We start from the raw sequence: 26183 nt of genomic DNA, 5'->3' as shown, positions 1-26183 counted from the left end.
TCTTAGTGTCTAGTTTTAATATTATTTTAAGTTTGTGATTTCTAGTTTTCCCAATATAAGTAATTAACATTGAAAAATTGTATTTTTTGCCTACTTTTACAAAACTGATCAAAGTTTGCAACCTCTAAATATTATCCAATCTTCTTGAAATTTGGCATATATATCTTTTACATCACTGAGACTCGGGGCGTAAGCAAAGTCTGCAAAAATTTTACATTTTATTTTTTGCCTTACAAAATGAAACACCCTAAGGCACATGGTGGTTCAGATACCACTTTAAATGTTGGTCCAGTCCCGATTAATCGTACATAAAGTCAACACCAAATCAATTAAACTATTTTTCTAAAAACATTGAAAACTGTTGTTACAGATTTTCTCTCTGGTGTAATTTTGCCAATTAAATATCCGATTTAGTTGAGAAAGATATCCCCCTTCTCTTTGAAAACTTATACTGCTCGTGGCTTGCTTAATGTTATTATCGGCACAATGATAGGTTGTTTTTTTTTCATAACTTTCATTCTGAAGGGAATTTTATACTCAATATAGGTGAAATATAGTTCTTTTTCAACCATTACATTTCTGATATCACGTGATGCTGAACACTTAAGCACAGGGGTCCATAAAAATGGAACATGAAATCAGAATTTACATTAAAAAGGTTTTTGAATATTGCCATCTATTTCAATGAATAGTCGTTCTCTCATATTGTCGCAAGTAATCTAGTTCTGCAGAACACATTGATAGTAACACGATGCAAAATATATAGAAATTGTTAGCTTGTATCTTCAAATGGGTGCAAATAGTAGGGAATGCTATTTACACATTTCATCAAACAACGTAAAAATGAAACTGAGAGAATATTTATGATTTCAAGACCAGAAATGTGACATAAAATGAGCAAAACACACAACCCTCTTTCAAGATCTTCAAAACAAATTTTGAAAATATGTGGTAGTTCGTTTGAAATAATAATGGAACTAATTTGAGAGGTTAACAAAATCTAACAGTACAACCTCAAGGCACCTGCGACTAGAATAAATTTGAATGTTTCCTTGTGTAGTGAAATTTAATGGCCATTGGAAACACTGACAATGGTGCTTGCGTCTGACTGCATCAGGTCTCACGTGACTTCTAGTGCACGGGTAAAGAGAAAAACCTTGCAGGCATTGAGGCCTGTGGAAGGGAAGTTAGTTTTTGCAATGTCGAACACCTCGCTTGACGTGTGTGTTACATGTGATTGTTGCCACGACTCCTTGTGGATGAGTTTCTTCCAGGTCTCGTGCAGGCCTCTGGCCAGGCTGTGTGCCAATCCACATAGTTTGAAACTACACTAAGAGATGGCGTGAAGGTCGATTTTATGTAATTTCCATGCTTCAGCATTGCCAACACACTATTTTGGAGAGCAAACTTACGATTAGTTAACTGGCTGTTGGAGGCGAGATGGAAATGCAAATCTGAACACCTGACGCTAAACGAACATATTCCATGAACCGATACCAGAAACCCCTTCATACCTCACACATGTGACCTAGGTAGGAGGGGCAGTTCATGTCTAAGATGATAGTAAACTAATGGTTATTGGCAAGTACAGAAGTAAATGGAAGTAAAATACCAGTGTCAAGAAATGATGCAGTAAGTAATCACTAAAACTTCACAGTATGTGTTAACAGATATATATTGAAATCGAACCATGTACAAAATGCACATGTGGCATGATGAAATCGCAATGAAACAAAAGGAACTTGAGCCATTTATGCTATCTGAAACTTTTGACTCTACTAAGAACTTTCTCAAAGCTACTAAATTTCCTCCACAACCATTTCCACTATTCCTGAAGTTTCCCTAATGTTCCTCAGCGGTTCGCAGGTTCAAATCCTGGCCTGGGTATGGATGTTTGTGAGTGCCCATTCATCAATATCATCACTCATCCCCATCTTCGCAAATTAGCCAAAAGTGGCACAAGAAACGAAGTAAAATAAAGCAAATCAATCAAATCCTAATGGTCCTATAATGTATTTTATAGAATTTCAAGATTGTAGATAAGTAATGGATTTTTCTTATGTTGAGGTAGATTCCAAATTCTGATGACACTTTCAAATCTCTGCCTAAACTACATTTTTGGAGATTAAGAAAAGAGTCTTAAGAATTTTAGGGCTTCACTTAAGCTATAATTTGACAATAAATGTTTTGAAATATAGTGCATGTTTGGGGATCGTTGTGGACCAAATTGGAGATCACCAATGTTTTGGCCATGGGAATTGCCATTCTCACAGCAACCAGATGTTTTGGAAAATTTATAAGGTATTCCATTTGGATGAAACACCCAGACAATTAAATATGGCAAACTTATAATTTATCATGGTTAATATATGGAGGAGGTATTTTTGCTTGAAACATCCAGAAAAATAATAGGAAAACACAACTGTGATAAACTGAAGAGTAAAACCTGGCTTGACGTATGTGTTGCATATTATTGTTGGCACGACTCCTTGTGGATGGGTTTCTTCCAGGTCTCGTGCAGGCCTCTGGCCAGATCCGAAAATGTGCAACGAAGATATGATCTGAAATGATGTGGGGTAGATTGACTGAGGTTATTTTGCATCGCTTTTCTGAAAGGTTTCTGTAATCAAGATGATGAGGATGAGTGATGATATGATGAAGGAACACACAAAGAACACCCAGGCCGGGATTAGAATCCGGGACCCTTGGCTATGTAGCACACTGCACCACTGTGGCCAGCGGAAAGCTGTTGAAGTATCAGATGTGACAACAAATGATATGGTAATATTTCAACTAGAGCTAAAGGTACAATTATAGAGTTCCAATATAATGGTCCAAAGTAACTGTAAAAATTCGACTCACTTGTAGGGGAGGGTGGGTAAAGTGAGACAGGTTGGGCAAGTATGTCCAGCCTAGCTAAATTGTATACCACGACAGGAAATGACCCCGCGAAGAGATAGTTGGTGTCATAGAAGCTGGAGAGGCTGTGTGTGAAGCCGTACGCTACTCTTGAAAATTGATGATTTTGTAGGTATTATATAGTATATATTTCGGTCTTATCTTTATAAGGATTATGTTGTATACAGAAACCTCAATTACATATCATCAATACATTTTAACACGTGTAATATATTTATTGCATAATCTATCTCTTTACGAACCTCATACTTACATAGGGTGAATGTAGCATTATTAGACTCTCATACAGGGGTCGAGTAAATAAAAAATGTGGGGTGGGGCAAGAGCATCCACCTAGAATATTAGATGGTCGCACATTCTCCAGGTTGATTGATTCATTAGTAGGTTAATTTACATTGCTTTACTACCGTTAGGTTATTCTCGATGACAATGCCTCCATGTGTATGTGTTCTGGTGGATGCCCACTCATTTCTTTTGCCAGTTAATTTTTCTATCGGAAGGACTCTGTGCCCCCCCCCCCCTGCCTTTCTGTTAAATTCACATCCTAATTTAGAATTTCAAGTCTTGTAATGAAAATCCAATATCATAGTTGTCGTGATGTCTTATATCCCTGTACCTTCATTCAGATATGGTTCTTGTCTGTGTTTGAAACAGAGAGAGGAATGGTGTAGATGGAGGATGACATCAGGCATTGCATTGCAGAGTTTCAAGGATGGTTTTCTGTCATTGAGAAATGAAGCAGTGGGATGCAGTATACCCCAGACAACTCTCATCTCAAGTATAGATTGAGGCACTGTTGGAAGGGTACAAAATATGGGAAAGTTTAACCTCACATTCATAGCTGAAATGGAAGAAGAGAATACTGGACAAAACAATTTTGTGTGTCATAAAGTGAGCTTCCTACAATAGTTCAGGCAATTAAAAACATTTTTCCATCCAACCTTAACAAAACTGCTTCAGACGCTTTTTAAACAATTTCTAGTTCAGAATTCATTGCTGAATGACATACAAAATCAGACCACCGGAAAACCCTCAAAAACGGATTTCAAAATGGCAGACTGGCTATTGTGAATTTCCTAAGATGTTATGTATATTTGTGAATAATTTTTAATAATTTGTGTATTATCACTTACAACTTGTGTTTTCTTGTTATGCCAAATTATATTTTGCCTTTTAAGAATGGTAATCTCTAAATTATGCATAATTTGTGAGAAAAAATGGACAATGGACAAGAGGTAAGGTAACTGGGGGGAATAACACCTATTGAGTTAATAATGCCAGGTGGCTATATCTTGAAAAGTTGAAAGTGAATTCGATAGATGGCATATGCAGTGTGTGCGTTACTAGCAAGTAAGTCACGTGATTCCTTTGTTCTGATGTTGAGCCATTCTTCCCAGTGTGAGTTAGCTGTTTGTGGTGAAAGCGGCTATTCGGAGACGCTGATATAAAATTGAGAAGGTAAGTTCTTTGCTCACGTTAGAGGTTCACACTCTGTATTATTTTTGTACGTGGCTCGTTATGTTTTCCAAACATACTACTAACTAATTCTCTTTGTTTTGAGGAAGAAGCAAAATGCATTCTGAAAGAAGAACTTGCATATTATGGGTAATAGTGCCAACTTCAATTTGGGGTAACAACGCCAACTTTGCTATTGTGTTTATTGTTAATATGAGATATCTTCAACACGGGCACTTATTGTTTGCTTTCAGTTTTTTTTTCTATTTCATTTAATTTTGTTTTCTCACTTGAAGTTACAGATTTCAAGAGATAAAAAAAATGTATCAGTACTGTAGGAAATAAATAAACGTGGAAAATAGAATCTGTTTTTGTGTATTACACTAATACTATGTTAATGTTAATATAATATATTATACGTTGCATGTTATGGCATCTTCTAAATAGTTGTAGAATGAATAATGCTTCAAGTGTGTATAAAGTGAGTAATTACCATTTATCTATTTTATTAGGACATTCTTATAGTATGGCATTATTACCCCTACACATGTAGTGTTATTACCCGGCTAAGTGGGAAATAATGCCAAAATGCACCTTCTTAGAAAACAGCTCTCAGAATATGTACTATTTGAAATAAAGATACCATAATTTTTTTGTTGCTAGCGAAAAAATGCATCTATTGCCTTATCCAGTTTTTACATTGCCAGATGTTTTTATAATGCCAGGAAAAATCGAAGAAGCTTAGCATGGCGTTATTCCCCCCAGTTACCTTAGTTAAAATATGATCACCACAAATGGCCAGCATTGAATGTATCTTGGTAAATGCTGATAGAACCGGTTCATGGACAATATGCAGTTGCAAGCTATGCTGAAGATTCTCTCCATCATTACAGCAGCCTGACATCACAATTGCCTCATGCCCCTATACCTGTACTTGCAGAAAACTTTGCTTGTCGTCTGAAAATCGAACCATGCAGAAAATGTTCCTGGGAGGTAAATTTGAGACGAGATGAAGCGATAGATTATGGGCCAGACTCGGATTGAGTTTTGCATTTTTGTTTTAAGTCCTTTATGCACAGAAAGGCTAACTGGGGCTGAACCTATAGTTTAAAGTGGGATCCGAACCACTATGTTCCTTCACCAGGTATCGAATCTGGGACCTTGGGTCAAACTCTGATCAGACCATGTAATAGAACAAGCACTAATGCATTCCCTGCAAAGCAAGAGAGGACTGACAAGAGGAAGTGGATTTGCAGAAATCCGGGAGGAGACATGGCTGTTTTCCATGCACCTGTGTTCCACTTACAACTTAGCAATGCAAGAATATATCAGAGTTTAGTTGAAGAGTAGTGAACAACACAATGAAATGCGAGAATGCACAAACAAGGGACAATAGTGATATTTAAAAAGTAATCGAATGACTGGAATCCATATCCCCATTCCATTTTGACTCAAGTTTCTGCAACACTAGTACAGCAGTGACAGCTGATCCAGGAGTTAATTTTGATTAATTGCAATACATCGTTATGGACATCATCTTCAAAATGATTGAGAAAGGTATTTAAATATTCTACCAAAAGGTTGACAAAGTGAAAAACTGTAGGGTTTTCTTCTTCTGCTGCTGCTGTTGTGAGCCCTGTCGGACATGATAACAAGTAGATGCAGCTCTCTTTCAGAGAATGACGACTTTTGCCACCAGAAGATGTCATGCCTAATGAGCTTTGTGCATATCCTCATGCATTATTCGAATGACAAAGTATGTTTAGGAGAGCCAACAAATCTCAGTTAGGTCATGCAATACTAAAATAAACCAACAATTTGCGAATGGAAGAAATTCAGTGTGCAAGCCAGTGAGTTCTGGATGGTGGTTTGATCTATCCTACATTGAGTTTCATGTAACAAAGAAACACACAAGCTCATTGCTCTTGTGTAGATATCACTCTGAAGACAGGTGGAAGGACTATCATTGTTTCTGATGGATACAGTGACTTTCCTGTGATCAAGGGCATAACCTCAGAAGTATCTGCATCAACTCCAGTAGGAATGTTATTTCAGTGTGGGCAAGAAATTACACTCCCTAGCTAATGAAGACAACAACCAAGCAATTATTTCCCTTAGATGTGACATGTTGAAGAAGCAATGGTGTGCTGTGTACAACACAGGTGAGAATGGCCATGTGGACATTGTTTGTTCTGCAGTGTCATAACAAAATGCAAGTATTTGTACAACAGTAATAGAGGCAGGAGGCTGACTTGCTTCTGTACCAGGCCAAGGACAATGGTTTCAAATCATACTATCGCAGTAATATAAGGTGGGGAACATCTCCCAATAATGTGTTCCCATATCCTTGGAATTCAATCATTGTTGGGTCGTGACATCCACAAACTGCTCCTCTTTCTGTATGTTTCCACGGGCTGTAATACCACACCCAGAGTGTTTCTGGCCTCTCCGATGGCATTGTGATAACATCCGTCACCTTGTATTCAATGGGTTGAGGGTTCGATACCCGGTGGAGGCACATAGTGATTAGGATCCCACTTTCAACTGAATGTCCAGTCTTGATTAGCATATCTGAATAAAGTAGACTTAAAACAAAAACTCAAAACCACATCCAGAATGTGTTCAATTAGAAAATCCTCAGCATTAAACAAACTGATGAAGGTAACAGCTCCGTTCACCTGCAAATTCATTTTGTTTACATTCTTGCCAACATTCAGATATTGAAGCTGTTGGAAGAAAACGAATGCTTCTGTTGTATGACTGCGAGTCATTGGAATCCACAAACAAACTATTCATTGAAGATAGTTGCAGGTACATCATTGTTACTCACCTACCAATTCATCCACAAAGTACCATAGGTTTCGCACACACTTTCAACGAGAATGTGGAAGTATACAGAAGAGATGATCGATGCAGAAGGGTGGGGTTGGTATGTAAAGAATAATAGCTGCTTTGCTGTATACCCACTAAATCCAGATTTCCTACTTCAGATGCTTTGCTGTTCCTGCATGATGTGGATGCAAGCGTAATCATTGTCCTCTTCAACAGCTGGTGGCAAGTGGTCACAATAATAATATGACGACAGTCACTAGCATATGTAGGATTCTTTTTTTTGGGGGGGGGGGGGGGCAGGGGAGGGAGAGCAAGTGTTGGAATTGTAAAAATAGTCAAACCTACGCTCTACTATTGGGGGATACACAATAAAATATTTAGTATATTTGGAACTTTCACTCAAAATTGTATTCTGAGGATTAATTTAAAAGGCATTTGCATTTAGCACTTTCCCAAGTTCTTTCCTGCATTCATTTAAAAATTTTGATTTTCCTCAAAATTTTGGGAGGGACTGTACCATCTGCACCTCCTCCCACATGTGTACACCAGTGTTTGCAGTGATGAAAATGATTAATTAAACTTTGTCCATCTTAAGAAGTTGACTTTATAGTTAAGAGAACTTAACAAATAATTTTATTTGAAGTAATTGTAATTTTCTCTTTCTCTCTTTCTATAAATATCTTTTAATATCAAAATTATGTAAGAAATAGTATATTGTTGAAATATAGTTTTAGTTTAAATATTATTAAATGTAAATAATAAAGTGTAAATTACTTTATTTTTGCCTTTAGTAGAAAACAGTCAGTCCGCCACTTTGGAATCCGTTTTTGGGGGCTTTCTCGTTGTCCGATTTTGTTTGATTTTGGATATGTTATTCAGCAATGATTTTTGAGCTAGAAACTCTTTAAAATCCTTCTGAAGCAATTTTGCCCAGGTCAAAGTGTAAATTGCCAGGACTACAAGCGTTATGTGACAGTTATATTTCCATTAATCTGAACACATAATTTAAGTGATTTAGAACGTTTGTCTGGTTAAAGTTATTTGTCAAGTTTCAGTGTCCAATTTCTGTATCTGGCTTCTCTCATTTGCCCCACCCTATGGGGCAAGTGAGTCCACATGCAGACTTGAATTATTTAATTTTTTTAACAGTGGAGTTAATATTTTTTTTTTGTATTTGAACTAGATAAAATGTTCATAACTGTTCTATGTGTAGAGTGGTAAAAAGTTGATTTCCTTTCAAATAAATAATGAGCACACTATGACCTTTTTTTTCTTAATGGGTCTCACTTGCTCCACTCTCCCCTACGACCCAGTGATCAGCAACAGAGTTGCTTACAGGCAAGGATGTCATACGACACATAACTTAGTGCTCGAATAGTACTGTGTTCCACAAATTAACAATGATTTCAAATTTCCTTCAATTTTCTTAAAGCAGCACCATTGAACAGCTATTATAATTCCATGTTTAGAAAATAATATATTTATAAATTAAATTATACATATTAACAATTATCATAAATGTGAGTTATGCAAAGAATATGAGACATTTTCGCATCACAAATGCTTCAAAGAAATGTCGAGACAGGAGTTGAAATTAATGGATTGTTCAGACTAAATCCGGACATCTAGTAGCCTGGCATCAATGGTTATAAAACTTAAACTACCAAATATGGCAAACTGCATACTTCTGGAGCCTGCCTCTTTCCACAACTCACACATTCATTTATGCAAGGACAAAATCGAAATTTTTGCAAATTTGAAAATATCTTCGATGTTATTTTCGTAGCTTTTTATAGATTTACATTGAAATATTTGAGAGCTCAAGGAGGGGGGCAGCAGGCTTCATGGCTCCTCCCCTGGATATGGGCCTGGTACTAGTCCTAACTATGCACCATGAGTACTGATCAGAACATAGAATATCTATAGCATATTGTTTATAGATATTTTATGAACTTACTACTGAGGATAATATCAAATAAATTAAAAACATATATATTTTGTTATTCATTTTACCATCGTAGTTCGATAATAGTTGAATTTAGATAATTAATGTTCCACCAAATTGTTATCTTATCAAAGTACATTTAGTTCATATGAAATAGGGACAGGATTAGGCCACTTGAATGCCATTTACAGTTTCGAAACCATGCACCTGGTCACCCTGGGCTAAGACATCCCCTTTTTTTATTGTAGTTATATACCCCATCCCAGGCACATATGCAGAACTAATTTTTGGGATGGGTCAGAGCCAAGCATATTATGTGTAATAATAATGATAATCATTCCTTTCTTTTGACTCTTTCGAATGCATCTGATAGCATTCCAAATTTTGGTGGCTCAGAAGTTCATAAGGTGAGGTAACCAATACATTAACGACAGACAATGGAAGTTAAAAGTAGCTTACATTCATGTGGAAAACAAAGGCATCTACATATTTTTTGATGAACTGACTCATTCAAGATCACGAGGACTAGAGTATTCCCATGCATCTTCCTCTATTCTTGCACATAATCATAATATACCATGCATTTTCCTTAATTAACTGTGTATTTGGGAAATGAAATACTAATAGAGTAAAATGCCCATTTCAGAGCAGAATCCTGACTAATTTCCCACAGAGTCCTCAAATAATGTATGAAATTTCCATCACACAAACAATATTTTGTTACAAAAAGAAATCGTGTTGAAAGTTAAACATTGGGACCATTATACAGGGGTCCCAAATGAGAACTGAGGGTCCCGGGCACCCCTGGTCCCCCACTTTCGGGGCCCTGGACATTTCTAGACTGTAAGGTGTTCACTGAATGTAGCATTTACTAATGTCAGATTCTTTTAATTTCTGTTCCCCAAGCCATCCCAAAATGAAACTTACACCAAAGAAAGATTACATTTAACTGAATAACATAACTTATTTCCACAAAAATTGAAAGTACCATTTTTAGGTATTCAAGGTCAAAGGTCACATCATGTGACGACCTAATGAAAATTTCAATGTTTTCATATGAAACTATTTTTATAAAAACTATGCTCCCTTATCTTCAAAATAAGCCCAACATGAAAGTTATACCATAATTAGAAGAAAAGTTGTGAATTGACCTTGACATAAATTTGACATTTGGCAACCCTCCTGTATGAGCACCATGTATCACTGAAGGCTAAAATTGTACACATGCTAGTTACTTCATGTTCTCTACCATCCTACCAAATTTCATTACAATCTGAGATGGTCGTTTGGGAGTTGTGATGATTCGGCATGGAATGAACTTGATTCTATACTTTTTGTACACTTTGAAGTAAAAAAAAAAATCCTTGTGAATTTGATTGAATGGCAAAGAAAGTATTCAGATTTTAATACCTCATGATATTCTTTATGTTAAGACTCTTTTCTAGCATTTTTTTAAAAATTATTTTTGAAAGTTGAAATTGTTGTTTATTTGCAAAACTGTAGATAGGTGGCATGATCTTGACTGGACTACTTTCATGCTGTTTACTACAGATGTTACTGCCATGACATTATTTACTGATGGTACCCAAATGAAATAATAGCTCTAATTTCATTTTCATTTGAGTTATTCGTTTTTTATTTATAAAATTACTTCTTTTATGTTGTGTGTAAGGCGGTTAACCTCTTTCCACATGGTACAATCTGAAAACTACATGCTAGAAGGCTAACAAAGAGATGACTCCAGGGTCCACAGTCAGAATAATCACATGCATGGTTGTGTATGATCCTGTCTCTTGTCTATATGTCTGCTGAGTGCCACTTCAGAATGGTGATTAGAGTTCTTAGATGCTTCGTGTTTGTTCTTAATGAGACCAGCTTCTATAATGTTCATAGTTATTTTAGCTGTTCAATGTTGATTATTATTATTATTTGTTCTTGATAAGGAATTCATCTCCAAAAAAATGTTGTTCCTTCCATGTACTCACTTACATGTTTTCCTAAGTAGAATAAGAGAAGGTTGCAAATAGTCTCAGTGCTGACAATATTGTTTTGTTTTTCAACACAAACAAATCTGTAACATTTCAATTTGCTAGTGGTGGCAAATTCAGTTTAACTTTTTCAGATGAAACCATGTTTCTATTAAATGTCCTGCAAGGCCTGTTTTCCTAATGCATCTAAAAAAATCCAAATTTCTTTCTCTTGCAGGTGGTTTAGTTTGACTTACATATTTTCATGTAAATGTCTGAAATCGGGTCCTTCATTTTGACTTACCCTGTATAGTGAAAAACATGCATTTTGTAGTGCATAGTATAATACATTATCTCGTGTCACATCGTAGGTGTGCTGCGTTTGCCGACAAATGTTTGGAACACATTGTGCTGAAAGGACTCCTTATTTCTTATACCCTCTCCTCTCCTCCTCCCCTCTCATGGGGCTGGATGAGATCTATACAAACAAAGAAGTGAAATCATAAGTCAAAGGTTTGATCTCATTGTATTCGTTGTAGCAATGAGTGTCTAATAATATTTTTCCGATAAATATTCTCAAAAAATATGGGGAAGGGCTTCTGTACATTATTAAAAATATTCTTGAAATTTTGGAATGTATTCTGTAAAACCTGGAATTATTCTTGAATTTTGTCTTAACTGGTGGAATAGCCATACTGGTTGCAGAAACGTAACAGCTGCTTTTAGCACCCGACCCTGTGGCCGAGTGGTTAGCACATCGCGCTGCGATGCCAAGGGTCCCGGGTTCGAATCCCAGTCGGGCTTGGTTGTTTGTGAATGTCCATTCATCAATTTCATCACTCATCCCCATCTTCGCAAATTAGCCAAGAGGCACAAAACGCGAAGTAAAATAAACTAAATCAACAACAACAGCTGCTTTTAGCAGTAGGTCATATTGTGAAATGTATTATTTATTTCTATTCTCTCCCCCCCCCCCCCCCAACATGCAAGTGAGTACCGCTCATGTGACAAAAGGCTTCACAAGTAACAAAAAAATTAATTACTAATACTTAATAAATCAGATCTCAAATTAAAACCACTGCCTCACTGGCCAAGCACCTTGAGTGATGAACTCAAGATGTCTCCACTGAATCTTACTGGTTTGAGTTCTTGCCAGGATGTGAGTGTTCCATGGCGAATGTCCCTTCATGAATTTCATCTAAGCATCATTCACTCTACCATGATTAGCTAGTAGAATCAGAAAAGCAGTGTAAATTAGAAAGAAAATCCTGGAAAGTGTCACAAAGTAGAATGCTAGATAAATGTTTTTATGAACAGTAGAATTACTGTATGTAAATATTCATTTAAAATATTTTCTTGATCTGATGCAAAATGGAACTCATCCAATTCTTGATCTGTGTTATTTATTTCATTATTGACTCCTAATGATGCATTTAGGCTTTCAGGTTTTTCAGCATTTGAAATTAAAATTTATGAATACATAAGTATTTATGTCTGTGTTTGTGCGATTAGTTTTTATTTATTTTTAACTGGTAATTAATTGCATTCATTGGGTTTCTTCTAGTGGAAGTTTTGAAGAACCAGATCCTTCTTTTGGACCCAACTTCACAGATGTGAGGGAAATGATGAAGCATTATGAAATAGTGAATGGTATTAAATTCACAAACTTTCGGAAGGAAATAGGAATTAAACATGTAATTGATGAAGATAAATGTAAATTAGATGCATATTGGGTATTTGGAGAGATTGGCCATGTGATGTTTCATGTGAACTTTAAACTAGGATCAGAGGTTTGTGAATTTATACAGTTCATATGAACTAACAAGGGAGGTTATCTAAGTGTCCCCCTCCGATTTCCATGAAACTTGGCAGGTGTATAAAGGGGCCCAAAGGAAGAAATACGTGTTTTTTTTTTTTGTTTTGGCTAAGAAACTGTTTTAGGGGGCAAAACCTCCCCTCAGGTGTCAAGATGAGAACAAATTGAAGTGGGGATCTGACCCCTGTGTCCCGCTCCGATTTCCATGAAACTTGGCAGGTGTATAGAAGGGCCAAAGGAAGAAATGCGTATTTTTTTGTTTCAGCTAAAAACTGTATTAGGAGGCAAAAAAAACCCTCAAATGTCAAAATGAGGACAAATTGAGGTAGGGATGTGACCCCTGTGTCCCCCTCCGATTTCCATGAAACTTGGCATTTGTATAGAGGGGCCCAAAGAAAGAAATACGTGTTCTTTTATTTGGCTATAAAATGGTTTTAGGGGGCAAAACCTTCCCTTAAATGTCACGATGAGAACAAATTGAAGTGGGGATCTGACCCCTATGTCCCCTCCGATTTTTATGAAACTTGGCAGGTGTATAGAGGGGCCAAAGGAAGAAATACATATTTTTTTTCGGCTAAGAAACTGCTTTAACGGGCAAAACCTCCCCTCATATGTCAAGATGAGGACATATTGAAGTGGGGATCTGACCCCTGTGTCCCCCTCCGATTTCCATGAAACTTGGCAGGTGTATAGAGGGTTCCAAAGGAAGAAATACGTGTTTTTTTGATTCAGCTAAAATACTGTTTTAGGAGCAAAAACCCCTCAAATGTCAAGATGAGGACAAATTGAAGTGTGGATCTGACCCCTGTGTCCCACTCCGATTTTCATGAAACATTGCAGGTGTATAGAGGGGCCCAAAGGAAGAAATAGGTGTTTTTTGTTTCAGTTAAAAACTGGCAGATACACAACTGGAGCATTTGAGATATGAAGTGCATGTCACTGGGAAACACAGCTATCACGGACGAGACGAAGAAAGGCAAATATGCCACGTGAGAGCATACAATGTGACAAAATGCATTACATAACACACGATTCATGCTTGACACAAATCATGTGCAACGCACCCACCACGACGTATCACCTATGGGCAGGGCAGTCTGTCAGGAGATACCTCACAAGCAGAGGAGATAAGAGTAAAGAAACGTGAAATGGTGCCAAGAGGCCACAGTTAAACACAATTATCAGGTGTGCTGTAGTGGGATGGTATATACGATAAGACATCATGAATCCAAATTCCATATGTGTGACCCCGTATATAAAGGCTCACAGAAGGAAATGAGGACAATCGTTCTGTATGGAGGTACCTTGTTGAATGTAGTGAATGTGGTCACACTTTTAATACAGGCATTTAATACCAGTAGCCCATCTCCTTTAATAGCAGAGGAGGGATATGTCACAGACGTTGTGAAGGACGTCATTGAAAGATGTACCGAAGATCCTGCGTACATCGTTGAATTTGCTCCTTCCTTGGACTTTGACCAGCAAGACGATACATATGCACACGCTTTGGAAGATACAGATGATGACACAGAAGAAGACTATACCGACCATTGTTCACCACATACTGTATCCATTGGATATAAACGAAGAGCAGTTGACTTTTCGAGGAGTGGATAGAAGTGACGTTTGTCTCTGACCACCGTGCAAAATCAGTATAAGAAGGTTACCTCAACACAGCAACTACGAAGATGGGAAGAGCAGGGGCAGGAGGAACACAGAAAGAAAAGCTGTGTCAGGTTTCCAAATACGTTTTAGAAAACTTTAGTGATGCCGTGCAAGCACAGGTTCCAATTCATGATATTGATATTCGGAGATGGGCTCTGCAAGCTAAAGCTGAATTGGACGTTCCTCGGTTTACAGCATCACGGTTTTGGCTTTGGAAATTCAAGAAAGCACATCACATCGTTTGCTGGAAGGTCACCAGGTTACGACACGTCTTCCAATACGCACGGTGTAAGAGTGGGTATCTTCCCGAAAGGCCTCCATTTGAGAATCCGGTGGCATTCTGTTTTGGGGGTGACAGTAATGCGATATGTGATGTTTGTGGTGCAGTGCAGTAATCAGATGTGCATGGTGTAACCGAACATTATGTTTAAATCATTTTTTTTAGGAGTACCATTACTGTGACGAGTATGTACATTGACACCGTGGAAGCAACAATGGGGGCGGTTTTCAATGTGATGCATGGGTGCTTGTCTTTACTTTGTGTTGGCAGATCGGTTACCATAACATTGTTTCGTGTTACTTTCTGATGGTAATAAATGTTTTATACATGCTGTGTATTCATCTGTGGAACTATCCTCTTGTGTCCTTGGCTATGGATACCACCTATATGATATCTAGGCCATGCTTGATAGGGTTATGGTTCCTGTGTGTGGCTATTTTGATGCTCCGTTACCCTGCTCTGGTCCGTCTATTGTTATGCCCATCCCTATCCGGGAACAACGGTGTCTATGAATTCGGCATCTCTCTACAATTACACTGCGTTTGGTACCGACAATCCTACAGTTCTGTGCTGTGTGTGTTCCAATTATATGAGTGTGTTCTTCGTATGCCAGATTTATGTGGTTTCGGGGTCAGATTCCCACTTCAATTTGTCCATGACATTTGAGGGGGGGGGGGTTGCCCCCTAAAACCATTTTTTAGCCGAAACAAAAAAACACGTATTTCTTCCTTTGGTCCCCTCTATACACCTGCCAAGTTTCATGAAAATCTGTGGGGGACACAAGGGTCAGATCCCCACTTCAATTTGTTCTCATCTTGACATTTGAGGGGAGGTTTTGCCCCCTAAAACCGTTTTTTAGCAGAAACAAAAAAGACACGTATTTCTTCCTTTGGGCCCCTCTATACACCTTCCAGGTTTCATGGAAATCGAAGGGGGACACAGGGGTCAGATCCACACTTCAATTTGTTCTCATCTTGACATTAGAGGGGAGGTTTTGCCCCCCTAAAACAGTTTTTTAGCCGAAACAAAAGAACACTTATTTCTTCCTTTGGGCCCCTCTATACACCTGCCAAGTTTCATGGATATCGGAGGGGGACACAGGGGTCAGATCCCCACTTCAATTTGTCCTCATCTTGACATTAGGGGAGAGGTTTTGCCCCCTAAAACCATTTTTTAGCTGAAACAAAAAAAACACTTATTTCTTCCTTTGGGCCCTTCTATACACCTCCCAGGTTTTATGGAAATCGGAGGGTGACACAGGGGTCAGATCCCACTTCAATTTGCCCTCATCTTGACATTTGAGGGGTGCCCCCTAAAACCATTTTTTAGCCGAAACAAAAAAACACATATTTCTTCCTTTGGGCCCCTTTATACACCTGCCAAGTTTCATGGAAATCGGAGGGGGACACTTAGATAACCTCCCTTGTAAGTAATGTAAGAAGTAACATTTATAAATTACACATGGGTGAGTGAATGTACATATATTGAAACTCAATGTTATCACAAATTATTAGGTGTTGAATAGTAAAGGAATGAAAGAACATTTCTGTTACACATCACATCAATAAGCTGAAACTGTTTCCAGTTGTTGCATACACCACTTGATGGCCATAATGCAGCATTCAAAGAATAGACTGGATATTGCACAAATTAGTTTGAAATTTGATGTATTTTCAATTCTTATAACAGTTTGTGCATGTGAAAAAAGACTGTTATAACTTGTTTTGATTTGATGCATAATGTAGTTGTCCTATCACTGAAAAATGCCTATTAATTTGTGACCAGCCTGTGTTACAAAACAGGCTTGTGGCATTTCATGGCTGCAATCAAAAGTTTTTAAGTAAAATTATAAAGTTGGACATTTATGATAGCAGATTACCTAAAAAGAGCATTACAATTACTTTGAACAAGCACCACATTTCCTTGTTCTGGCAATATATCAACATTTCTCACATTGTTTTTTTAAAAGCATCTAATGACCATATTACACATACTCTGGGGGTTAAAGGCAACCAGGGGTTGTTAGTTGGCATTCATTGGCATGACCAGCTTCTTCAGGACTGGAGAACTTCTTCCATGCATACGATTTTTTACTGTAGGGAACAGGATATAATCACATGGGGCCAATTCAGGACTGTATGGTGGGTGAGTCCTACTCTGTGGGCTCCGGGAACTGAATGAGTATTTTGGCTGTGTGGGCAGATGCATTCTCATGGTGCAAGAGGATCACTCATAGTCCTGTCCTTGGTCGTCGTTCTTGAAACTTCTCGAACATTTTTGGTATGCAAACTATTGCATACCACTAAGCGGTAAAAGTCTTTTGTTCCTTCAAAGGCTCACATCTGATCCTTTGGAGAACAAAGTTGCAGCAATTTTCTTTTCGACACTTCAGGGCCGCTTCAATTTTGTTTTTGGAATTTCATGGAAAAAATCCACACTGTCGACTGACACTTATTCTCTGGATCAAACTGCTAAATCCAAGTTTCTGGGACTCATTTAGCCCACTTTTAAAATCATAGAAAATCATCATATGAAAGTAATCTGTTTCCAGCTCCATAGCTGCAGGCGACTGATGCCACACAGACAGGAACAAATGAAACCCCCTAAACAAAACACAGATAAGCAGAGCAGATTGAAACTTGCATGAGCGCATCAGTAAAGATGTCACTGCTGACAATATTTCTTGGAATCGAAACAATTCACCATATTTCTATAGAACACCCTGTAGAATGCCCCATACCAAAATGAGGGCTCACTTAGTAAAGTTGATGTGTTTTACATGCTATGAACGTTTGCCTAAATGTATACAGCAACCCCTCCCCCCTTCTTCTCTGCCTCTGTGTTTGTTTGTGTGTGTGTCGCAAATGAGAAGGAAGTAGGAAACACTCACCAGGCACTGGAAAATTTTGAATTTTTGCATCTGCATGCTGCATCTTCAGTTGTAGATAAAGAATGGTGGTAATGAAAGTGAGTGTTCAACTTTCAAAATTGCCAGTTTCAAGCAGAGATAGTTGAGTGGTGGAGATGGGGTTCAGTTGGAAGGGTTACTTTGTGTCCTTATTGTGGCCAAGGTGTGTGACATTTTTAATGTTATTTTGAATCTGCAACAGTCTACATTGCTGATTCAATAGCTTTTTTTTGTTGTTTGTTTTGATTTTAAATCCACTTTATGAACAGAAAGGCTACTTGCTACTGGACCTACAGTTTAAATATGTATCTGAACCACTCTGTGCCTCCACCAGGTATGGAACCCAGTGCACCTTGATTACAAGACAACAGTATTACCACTGGTTTAATAGGTAATAACACTTTTTGAGGTGACCTGTCATATTCTGCACTACAATTGTGTCACAAACTTGAATTTTTCTGATTTCTTTCATTTTTCACTTGTATATAAATCTTAGAATTGGCATTTCTTAACATGCTTGTACCAAATTTTCTTTTCAATGAAGAGGAGATACTTACATGTACCATTAAGTGTTGGTCTATTATCCAGCTTAGTTTTAGAAATGATAACACCCTGTAACATGATTTTTGTTCCTGTGTAGTGAGTTTTATTTTCTAAAAGCTTCTGACTGGAAACATAGAAAATGCCTATTATTACCCTCAAACTTTGTTTTTGTGACCAGGGCAGTGTTATTTTTAAATGTTACCTGTTTTCAATGAGAAAATATACGAATTCGTGCTTTTCATTTACATAAAGAAAAATACAAACACACATACATCAAAAGTGACATATATTTGCAATCTAGTTGTGAACAAAATTATTGCAAAAGATTTAAAAATGAGTAGTTTTCCGGGATTTACGATTATACTGTACATTACTTTCACGAATCAGCCCCCAAATATAGTCTCCCATCATGTTCTCGTTATACTGGACTTGGTAGCGACGTTCGAAGTCCAATAGCTATATCTTGATGGAAATGCTCGCCTTGCTCCTCCGAGTACGCTCCCATGTTATCCTTAAATGTATGAAGGTGAGCATCGAGGGCATGAATTTTCAGGGACATCCTGCAGCCCATTTTGACGTAGTTCTTCACCAGAGTCTCAACCACTTCCACATAGCTTTCGGACTTATGATTGCCCAGAAAGCCCTTAACCACTAAAACAAAGCTGTTCCAAGACGCTTTTTCATTCTCACTTAGCTTCTTGGGAAATTCTTCGCACGCCAAAAGCTTCTTTATCTGTGGGCCGACGAAGACACCGGCTTTGATCTTTGCATCAGACAGGTTAGGAAAGAAGTCTTGAGGGTACTTGAAGGCTGCTGACTCCTTATCTAAAGCTTTGACAAATTGTTTGATCAGGCCCAATTTAATATGGAGTGGAGGCATTAGCACCTTGTGGGGGTCTACCAGTGGCTCCCACTTGACGTTGTTTTTTCCCACAGAGAACTCGGTCCTCTGTGGCCAGTACCTCATGTTGTAGTGCGCTTTGGTATCTCTGCTGTCCCATAGGCAAAGATAACAAGGAAACTTGGTAAAACCGCCTTGGAGACCCATTAGAAATCCTATGATTTTGAAGTCTCCGATGACTTCCCATCCATACTCATCATATTTCAAGGTATCTAGCAATCGTTTTATGCTGTTATAATCCTCTTGGAGGTGGACTGAGTGAGCTAGTGGAAGAGACTGGGTATGTATTTCCATTATGAAGAAGCACGGCTTTAAGACTTCTGGACGAACTGTCAATAAAGAGGCGCCACTCATTTGGACTGAAGTCAATTCCAATTGCTTCAAACAGACCGGTGACATTGTGGCAGAAGCAGAGTCCATCTTGACTTATGAAAAAGCTGGAAAAACTTTGATGACACTTCCTCTGATCTGTTATTTGCACACTTTCATCTAATAAATTCCACTGCTTAAGTCTGGACGTCAAGAGTTCTGCATTGGACTTGGTGAGACCAAGATCTCTTATTGAGTCGTTAAGATCTTTTTGATTGGGGTAGTATGGGTTTCTCTCTTCGGCTCGCAAATTGTAAGTATGAAGATCAATGTCTTCCTCGCTCTCTGACTTACTACTCTCGTCTGAAGAGGGCAGCTTTTTCTCCGGAGGAGTGGGCACGGGAAACTCAGGGCAATGTGGCACAGGGGCGATGGACGAAGGTATATCCGGATATACAGGGTGTCATTTTAATGGCGCCCACGGACCACGGAAACGTATAGAGGACATCAAAACAAACAACTTTTCTCAGTAACATTTTTCTCGTTAGTGCATCGTTTCAGTGCTACAGTCGTTCAAAAAGGACTGTTTAGCCGCCTGAATGCTGGCAACCACACACAACATTTGATTGCATTTGTGACGTCATATCCGGTCGTGAAGCGATGCGTTCCAGGGTTGCCAGGAACACACATATTCTATGAAAAATGACATAGCTACAATCAGCCATATTATGTACCGTAAAACAAAACGAGAAAACACGTTCTGTAACCTAACAGGAAGTAAACAAACTATACGAAAAATGGTAGAAAGGAAATAGAATTCAAATGGAAATGGCCATATAGAATTTTGTCTTGGCTTAGATGTCAAATATTTGCTAATCTAGTTACTAAGTTGGCACCTACAATTTAGTTTATCCAATTCGTCCTTCTGATACTAGTTGTCTGTGACACACTGAACAGATAACAAAATAGAAATGAAAGAACTCAAAATTCCAAAGGTAAGTAACACATAATATAATGTATATTCAGGGCATTATGAGGCAAGTGGCAAAAATGGTTGAAAACACAGGGATGTAAGTAGTAGTAATATTACAAGCTCTCCAATGACAGTGTTTATCTATGCACCGGATACATATGTAATAGTTTGCAACTCTGAACAGGGTAGTATATTCGCTACTGATTCATCATTACATTGTTAATGTGTTTGTACGTTTTTTAGTCGTAATGTAACAACGTGAATCTCGGATACTTCAGTTAGCAGCACAAAAGTACCTCAAGGCATCTGGACACAAACCTGTAGATATTAACCTTGCAACGAGATTTGCAAATACGTATAATTGACATGTAGCTGGGCGTAAACAGCCACATGTAAGTTGTAAGTACAATAAAATGTATTGTGTTGATATTTGATATGTAGGCTGAGACAAAATCCGATATTGACACTTCATTTTGAATACTTTTTTTTACCATTCTCATATCGTTGGTTCACTTCTCCCTTCCTCAGAGATGACTGCTGATCTTCTGGCTGGTATGCTGTTCGGTCTTCTGGACGCGTTTCTCGCTTCATTTTACAGCTAATAATGTAGTTGGTAGTTTGTCATTTTTCACAAAATTTGCGTGTTACTTGCAACCCTACCGTGTGCTGTTTCGGCGCAGGAAATGACGTCACAGATACGATCAAATGTTGTGTTGGGTTGCCAGCATCCAGGCGGCAAAACGGTCTTTTTTGAACGGCTGTAGCGTCGAATCGACGCACCAACGAGAAATATATTACTGAGAAAAGTTGTTTGTTTTGATGTCCCCTATATGAATCTGTGGTCCGTGGGCGCCATTAAAATGACACCCTGTATAATAGCTTGCGCATTCTTTCCAGCCCGACATTTGGAAGGATCCACCATGCAAAAGTAGCAATTACTTGAGTGGTCAGTGGGTTCCCGCCAAATTCTTGGGATAGTGAACTTCATGGCTCTCTTTTCTCCTCTGTACCATCCTGCAAAAGACAAAAGACAAAAATAAACTAATGTGTATTTTCACAACATATTTCACATATGAGATATGTAGATATATATTTAATATGCACAAAATTATATACTTTATTAACTTTGTCAATCAGGTGCACAACTGCACCCAAACCTTGTGACTTAGGTGCACTACTATTGGTTAGGTGCACAAGCAACTTACAAAACAGGATGTACAATTCAACATTAATGTGGGTAGAAATAAAGTATATAGCAGTTTATTAAATGTTAAACATGTAAGGTGTTAGTAAAAGTAATTTTTCAAAATACATTTGAAATAAACAAAAAACTCTAGGCCTCTTCAAGAAAACCCTAAATATTTAATATATAATTGAAATTATTAAAATTTTACATTTTAATTTTCCGTCTTACCTTCCAGAGTTTTTTTGCAGTTATCACAGGTGAAATGAGGTGCACAGGTTTTGTCTTGTTTCCCTACAGACATGCCGAAATATGCTCTGTATGCTTCACACATTTTAGCAGATGCTTTCACAGAGTACTTATTTCCTCTTTTCTTGATAAAATGGCCACAGACATAACAAAATTCGTCTGCCATATACTTGCAGCTTCTTGATGGCATTGTAAACGTGTATCTAATTAGGCAGCTAGGACGACAATGAACCACTTCAAACTGCACGATTTGCACTATTGTTGCTGGCAGAATGCCAAGACCTGTCCATTTCAGTTATAGGGGAGACCAGTATATTGTTACAGCGTGCAATATGACACGTTATTTATCTTCTTTATTCATAATGATAAAAAACGTGTACTGGAAAAGGGTAAATCTCAAAACATCATTGTCCTGGCTACAAAAACAAAGTTTATGAGGAATAATACCCATTTTCTATACTTTTGGAACACAATGAATTAGGAAATAACAATTATTACCCAGGAACAGAAAGAAAATATTTTTTGTTACATTGTGTAATTTATTAACTTAAATGCACCTTCATTACAGTGTAGTTTTTCATAATTTTTTTCTTTTGATTTTAATGCAGGCAGGTGAAATAAAAATGATACCATTGAAGATTATTGTGAGTGACTATGATAATTTGAATGAGTTGAAAGAACTTATAGAAATATCTGAGCAAATGAAGGATTTGTCTCTGTTCTTCAAAGGATTGAATGACTTCTGGACTCTCAGCCAACGCAGAAAAGAAGTGATTGAAATGCTAAGGGATTATGCAGCATGCATAGGTGTAAGACCATTGGGAGAAGGAGGATTTTCAATTTTGGCATTAAGCACAGAATTAAAAGAATACTTTGGTATGACGTGGAGAATCAAATACAATAGTCTGGAACAGAAAATGATGTCTGAAGTCAATATTAATGTTTCAAATTATGGTGAGTAGATTTTCAGTTTTACTCTTAGTTTCATCGCACATTGTTAAACTACATATAGTAATACTGAATTTAGTAGGGAAGAACTTGATCACATGTCAACCCTTCTCCCTCATAATGCATGTAGTACAAACTGTATTTCTGCAGGTATACAAGGCACTGGTGTCTGGAAGCACAGCCTAATTAGTATTCCTGTGTAGTGTTGTGTTTTGGGCATGCCCACATTACTCTTGTGACCATCAGAATTACATTTTAATATTATATTGTAAAATTTACTACTTGAATAAATTCAATATTCAGATGAATATGTGGGATATACTCAAGTTTTATATTATGCGAGTAGTAAATGTTCTTACATGAGTGTGTGTGTGTGTGCATGCATCCTTATGTGTGAGGAAGAAGGGAGACTCTGTAATGGTCACAAAAGTAACATGGTCATATTCTTGTGTCCTTGTGCGTGCTGAGTATCTCTTAAAATTTCCAGCTCTTGGCACAGGTATGGAGGTTCTAGACATCAGTATATGTTTTCATTTGACATACATGGCTTAATTTAAGTTATGATAAGGAGTTTATTTTCCCAAGACAAGCATTAATCGGGGTGTAAGGGGTGCTCCTTCCACATAGTGCACCCAATAGTCAACCTCACTTCCACTGGACTGCAGACTCACAAGGCTCTGGCGACTGACCCATGGCCAGTATAATTCTGTGGCGTCCTGTGTTTTGTCCTTATTTGTGCTGAGCACTCTTTTTAGCCTCAGCTTTAAACCAAGGTAAGGGAATTTTAGTTTTCAGACAAGCTTTTATTTTTGTTATGATAAGGGGCTGGACACCGTATAGTGTGATGGGTGCAAAATAGCCCCAAAATAGTACCCAAAAAATTTTAATTCAAATTCAAAAAATTCAAAAACAAGCATTAATCCAGACACTTTTTTTTTACATCACAGGATCTGACCTGTTTGATTTTAATCTCAATCAACCAACCATCTGTTATGTTCATAACCCACCATCATCTCTATGCTTTCCTAACTTGGCATACATTTTAAATAAGGGAATACCTTCACATTCAGAGAATACTTGAAAGTTAATGAAAATTTTGAATCTTGCATAATTTTGAGACTATTTAGAATCTCTAAATGTACCGCACATGAATTTGCAGACCCAACACCTCATTCGAGGTACCCAGATTCCAGAAAGTTGTTCACTAGTGTTAGAGATTAAATGTGAATCAATCCTTCCATACTTGTATCTAACATACACTCATGTCCAGGTAATTCCATGTCAAATCAACCAAGGAAAAATACATTTTGGAATTTGATGTTATGGATTTGATTAATTTTTGGTATACATGTATCTTATCATCTGAAATATAGAAAACATTTTATTTTTTTATTTTTCATGTTGCCAGTTTGTAATTTATTGAAATTTGAAAATTGACAAAATTGCCCAAAAACTGCTCACCGCTGAAACTTTAAAGACAATCTGCAAGAGACTTGTTTCAACTACAGGGCTGGTCATGGTCTCATTTTAAAGCTTGTACAGATAATTCACAATTGCTCATGATCCCCAGAAAAATTTCAATGTTTTTAATTTGACATTGAAAATTTTCCTCAGAAGGAATGGATTGCTAGTGAAAGTTGGAAAATCATAAATCCAATAGAATTTCATGCTCCTAGACATATTATTATGTGGTTTCATTTGTCTTTTCTTGAATGTACTTCACATATGTTCTTTTCTGCTAATGACTTTTTGAAAAGTTAGGGCTTTTCAATCACTATTGAACTTCAAAGTAAATTTCTATTCAGACATGTAAATGTAAGACATGCTGTCCCGAAAAGGAAAGAAATAGGTTGCTCTCTATTCACACATAACGTATAACTAGAGTAACCAATCTGTCTGGCCAAGGAAATAATTGAGACATTTTGTATTTTTAGACTGAAAACAATTAATTCAACTTATGGATAGATTGTCATCACTGATGACCTTACAAATGAATCCCAATTTTTGCTAACCTTGTGTACAAATATGATACAATCAATATTCGACATTTTTTATTCCTTAAAAAGCAGTGTTTACAACATGTGTGCATTTTTGTTCCAAGCAAATCATGCAGTACTTGATTATTATTTCATTTGGACTGCTGCTGTTGAAGAAAGGGAAAAAAAGTATTTATTTCCAAGAAAATGCAGTGAATCTGCCCCTTCCTCCAGTGGCCACCCACCCTGCATTTATTTACATTGTGGGCATGAGTTGAGGTACAAGTTGCTGTCTTCAGTGCCAACAAAGATATCAGTTGAACTTCTTTCCTCTTGCCAGACATTGACTCATCTGCTTCTTCTAATTCACACATATTTAGCAAACCTGTTATTTTTTGTAACATATGATTGTAATTAAGAGAAATAATTGATCATAGAACTAAGTCCTATAGTTCTTGTGATTAGTCTGATTTTATCCCCAGCAAACAAGAAAAACTAGACTGAATATGCTTTTTCTTTAGATCAGATAAACATTTCTTATGACATTCATGCATGTATTAAATGTGACTGCCTCCAAACATAAACATTTTTTCTTTGCTACTGCCAGCTTATGTACAATGTATTAGAGTTGGATGTGGTTCTAAAAGAAACTGGCTTTTTCCCCTGAAATGTTTCAAATGGATGAAAATACATTACTTGACTGCATTTTTCCTTTTCCACAGCTTTTTTGAAAGTGACTCCATATCTTACTTCTATCCATGTTTATTTTTCCTTTGCACAAATACTTTTTTGTACACCTTAGTAACTTTTTCTCCATACTGAATGTTCATGTAGAGAATCATTTTCTTGTTTCATGTTTTAATTAATTTCCTGTGCCCAACATGTTTTAAAAATATCCACATAGAAAGTTAATACCCTATTACTTTTTGTACAAAGTTATGTAGGGTGGAGGCACTAGTTATGGACATCTTAAGGGAAATGTACAATAGTATACAAATTTTAACATGATGATAATTTTTCTGATAGCTTACAAAAATTATGATCACTGGTACAGAGTAAGTACATTATGACTAAGTATTAATAAATACAAAGAAGTTAGTCAGAAAAAAGTTTTAAAAATATTAACCAAACGTGACACTATTCTTCAGTTATGGCCACTTAAATTCACTTATGGCCACCGATTTTGCCCGCTTAGGCCACCTTGTCTATGAACAAATAATGAAGTAATACAGACGAAACTCAATATGTTAAGGGTAAATAACATAGTTTTCAATGTATGAACATAGTGTAAATGTAGTAGAACAACATAAATTA

General features: G+C 37.2%; 1 protein-coding gene across 3 annotated transcripts in view; it reads left to right on the top strand.

Moving 5' to 3' along the window:
* Window positions 1–26183, top strand: part of LOC145984514 (uncharacterized) — an 84409-nt gene that overhangs the window by 35358 nt on the left and 22868 nt on the right. For all 3 annotated transcript variants that reach the window (XM_083118169.1, XM_083118167.1, XM_083118168.1), the window contains exons 3-4: window positions 12683–12908; window positions 22554–22899. In XM_083118169.1, the coding sequence (XP_082974295.1) occupies window positions 12683–12908; window positions 22554–22899 (572 nt within the window). The remainder of the gene's footprint in view (window positions 1–12682; window positions 12909–22553; window positions 22900–26183) is intronic.

Source organism: Lepisma saccharinum, chromosome 2 (assembly GCF_977018435.1).
Source record: "Lepisma saccharinum chromosome 2, izLepSacc3.1, whole genome shotgun sequence".
NCBI classification, from domain to species: Eukaryota; Metazoa; Arthropoda; class Insecta; order Zygentoma; family Lepismatidae; genus Lepisma; species Lepisma saccharinum.
Note: the sequence above shows the minus strand (reverse complement) of the source record. Positions and strands in the feature narration are given on the sequence as shown.